This window comes from Phocoena sinus, chromosome 2 (genome assembly GCF_008692025.1).
Source record: "Phocoena sinus isolate mPhoSin1 chromosome 2, mPhoSin1.pri, whole genome shotgun sequence".
NCBI classification, from domain to species: domain Eukaryota; kingdom Metazoa; phylum Chordata; class Mammalia; order Artiodactyla; family Phocoenidae; genus Phocoena; species Phocoena sinus.
This window is the reverse complement of record NC_045764.1, coordinates 68703362-68706174: the sequence shown is the minus strand read 5'-3', so window position 1 is coordinate 68706174 and position 2813 is coordinate 68703362. Positions and strand designations below refer to the sequence as shown.

Sequence of the window (2813 nt, the reverse complement as noted above, 5' to 3'; positions counted from 1 at the left end):
CCTAGTTTTGTTTTGTTTTAATACAGAAATTTATTTAATCTGATAGGAGGTATTTATCTACAGTAAAGCAATAACAAGTAATATTGGTCAAATATTCAAAGTTCTTCACCTGAAACTGCAAAGGAGAGAAGAATGTTCATTATTTCACTTTAATTCAATATTGTATTTGGCATTCTGGCCATACAGTAAAGACAAAAATAAAAATAACAGGTTGGACAGGGACAAAAGGACAGGGGAGGGCAGAAGGCTGGGACTTGGGACTTGAAGATTCCAAAGCAAGCCAAACCATACAGTTTAGAAATTTCTGTACGTGTACAACATAAGGTGGACCCTGAAGTTAAGTCTAAGAAAAAATCAGCAATTTATAAAAGAAACAGACATGCTACAAAGGTGGTTTCTATCTTGCTAGACTGTAAATATCTTACTTGGCTATTAATTGAAAATATTTAATAGAATGACCACTTCCCAGCTAATTTTCATTTTAATGTTTTAACAATTTACATTTTAAACACTGATTTCTCTAGGGCATGTTCCATCATTTGAATTAGAAATAACACCCAAAGAATGTCTTAGTAAACAATAAACTTAACTATATCATCCGTGATCAATTCAGTAAGTATATTACAGCTTTCCAAGCAATAAAATGGACAACTTTAAAGAGCTTTTTAATTGGGAGATTAAAAAAAAAAAAAAAAGGCAGGACACGCAAATGACCTGCAGTTCAAAACACAAAGTCCTGTCACTTACATTCTATCCCAACTGTTCAACACACCATCCAAGTGCTGCAAACACAAGGCAGTTCAGAGGAACAGTGTTATAACCCCTTAACTGCTACATCACCCAGTAAGTTACAATTAAAAAGCTCCTTATAAAAAGAAGTCCACCTATCCGCAGATATTGGAGAATCCCAGGCTCTTCCGTACATTACTGAAAAAAATGCAAATACATTCATAAAGGCAAAAAAACTTTAGGTAACATGACAACCCACATCTTTCGCTGGTCAGACTCTACCGGCCATCTCAGTATTGCGGAAAGGTTCCATCGATTTTGGCAGCCCAGGCCATGAGGCCTCCCACAACATCCCGAACTGTTAAAGAGTCTAAGTCTGTCCAGGACTGCAGGATCTTCACGGCTTTCTGGGAGTCATTGACCAGTTTGCAGATCACATAAATGGGGAGAGATGCCCCTTCCTGTGTGCCCTGCTTCCCTTCCCGGATTGCTTCTCCCAAGAGTTTCAGGCTCTCCGCATTCCTCCGTTCCAAATGTTTCAAAGGGATGTGTAGGGAGTGAGGCAACCGACACAGGTCCAACTCCACTGGAGGCCTGACGTCCAGCAACACATGGGGTGACCCGGAATCCAGAAGTCGCTTATAGTAGACGACAGAAATTCGCTCCTCCGGGCTCAGCAACTGTAGGCAGCGGCACTTATCGGTGGCTGAGGAGCCACAGAAGCTTTCATAGTCCTGCAGATCAGTCACAGTGGGCCGCTCCCCGCAAGCTGCACAGTCGGGCCTGCGCCTCCGCAGCCGAATGCAGCGGAAATGACCTCCGAGGGCACCAAAGAGCAACAGGCTGCCACTGTAAGAGGGGCCCAGACCTGCAGCGATCTTCAACACTTCCAGCGCCTGCAGGCAGCCCAGGACCCCGGTAACCACACCAAGCATCCCGCCATCCGCGCAGCTGGTCACCGTCTCCGCCGGAGGTGGTTGCGGAAACATGCAGCGATAGCAAGGCCCACCGCCGTAGTGGTAGACTGTGAGTTGGTCCTCGAAGCGCAAGGCGCTGGCCGACACGAGGGGCCGGCCGGTTAGCACACAGGCGTCGTTAACCAGGTAGCGAGTGGGCACGTTGTCGGAGCAATCAGCCACTACGTCATAGCGGCCGACCAGGTCTAGCGCCATGGCTGACGTAAGCGCCTGGGCGTAGGGCACGCACTCCACCGCCGAACTGAGATGGCGCAGTGTAGCGGCGGCCGAAAAGACATGGCCTGGTCGGCCAGTTCCTCGCCGTGCAGCACCTGGCGGGCCAGGTTGCTCACTTCTACTACATCGTAGTCCACACGACCCAGGCGGCCGACGCCGGCCGCTGCCAGGTACTGCGCCAGTGGGCAGCCGAGCCCCCCGCAGCCCACGACCCGCACGGACGCGGTCGCCAGGCGCAGCTGTCCCTGCACGCCCAGCTCAGGCAGCACGAGCTGCCGCCTGTAGCGCAGAATCTCATCTCGGGACAGGGCGGCCTTCGGTGGCAGGGGAGACACCGGAACCAACCGCTCTGACTCCTGCTCGGCCAGAAGAGCCGCCGCCAGCCTCTGCTTCAGGGAACTCAGCTCCTCCTCACGCTGGGCAACTTCAGCCTCCAAAGTGAGCACCTCCTCCCTGGCCGCCATTGCAGCCTCTTTGGGAAGTTGTCCGGGGGCCTAGTTTTTGTTTTGTTTTGTTTTGTTTTTTTGGCGGTACGCGGGCCTCTCACTGCCGCGGCTTCTCCCGTTGCGGAGCACAGGCTCCGGACACGCAGGCTCAGCGGCCATGGCTCACGGGCCCAGCCGCTCCGCGGCATGTGGGATCTTCCCGACCGGGGCACGAACCCGTGTCCCCTGCATCGGCAGGCGGACTCTCAACCACTGCGCCACTGCCTAGTTTTAAAGAAACTGCAGCACAGTGTGATTTCCTGCAGTGCCCAACTTCCCCCTCCCAAGCCCCTTCCTACTCCTTCCCTCTTCTCCCTCAGTCCCTGTTTCCTCTCTCAGAGGACCAAGCGTTCCTCATGATGATTGGATCATCCCCAGGGGCGAAGATGTGAACTATTCAGTGACC

General features: G+C 51.7%; 1 protein-coding gene across 1 annotated transcript; it reads right to left on the bottom strand.

Annotated features, from left to right (window-relative positions):
* Positions 1-411: 411 nt before the first annotated feature.
* LOC116749475 (adenylyltransferase and sulfurtransferase MOCS3-like) lies at positions 412-2386 on the bottom strand. Its single transcript, XM_032623859.1, is given in 2 exon segments — positions 412-1984; positions 1987-2386. Coding segments are annotated over 2 exon segments (1365 nt in total). The 3' UTR covers positions 412-1019.
* Between the last annotated feature and the right edge of the window lie 427 nt (positions 2387-2813).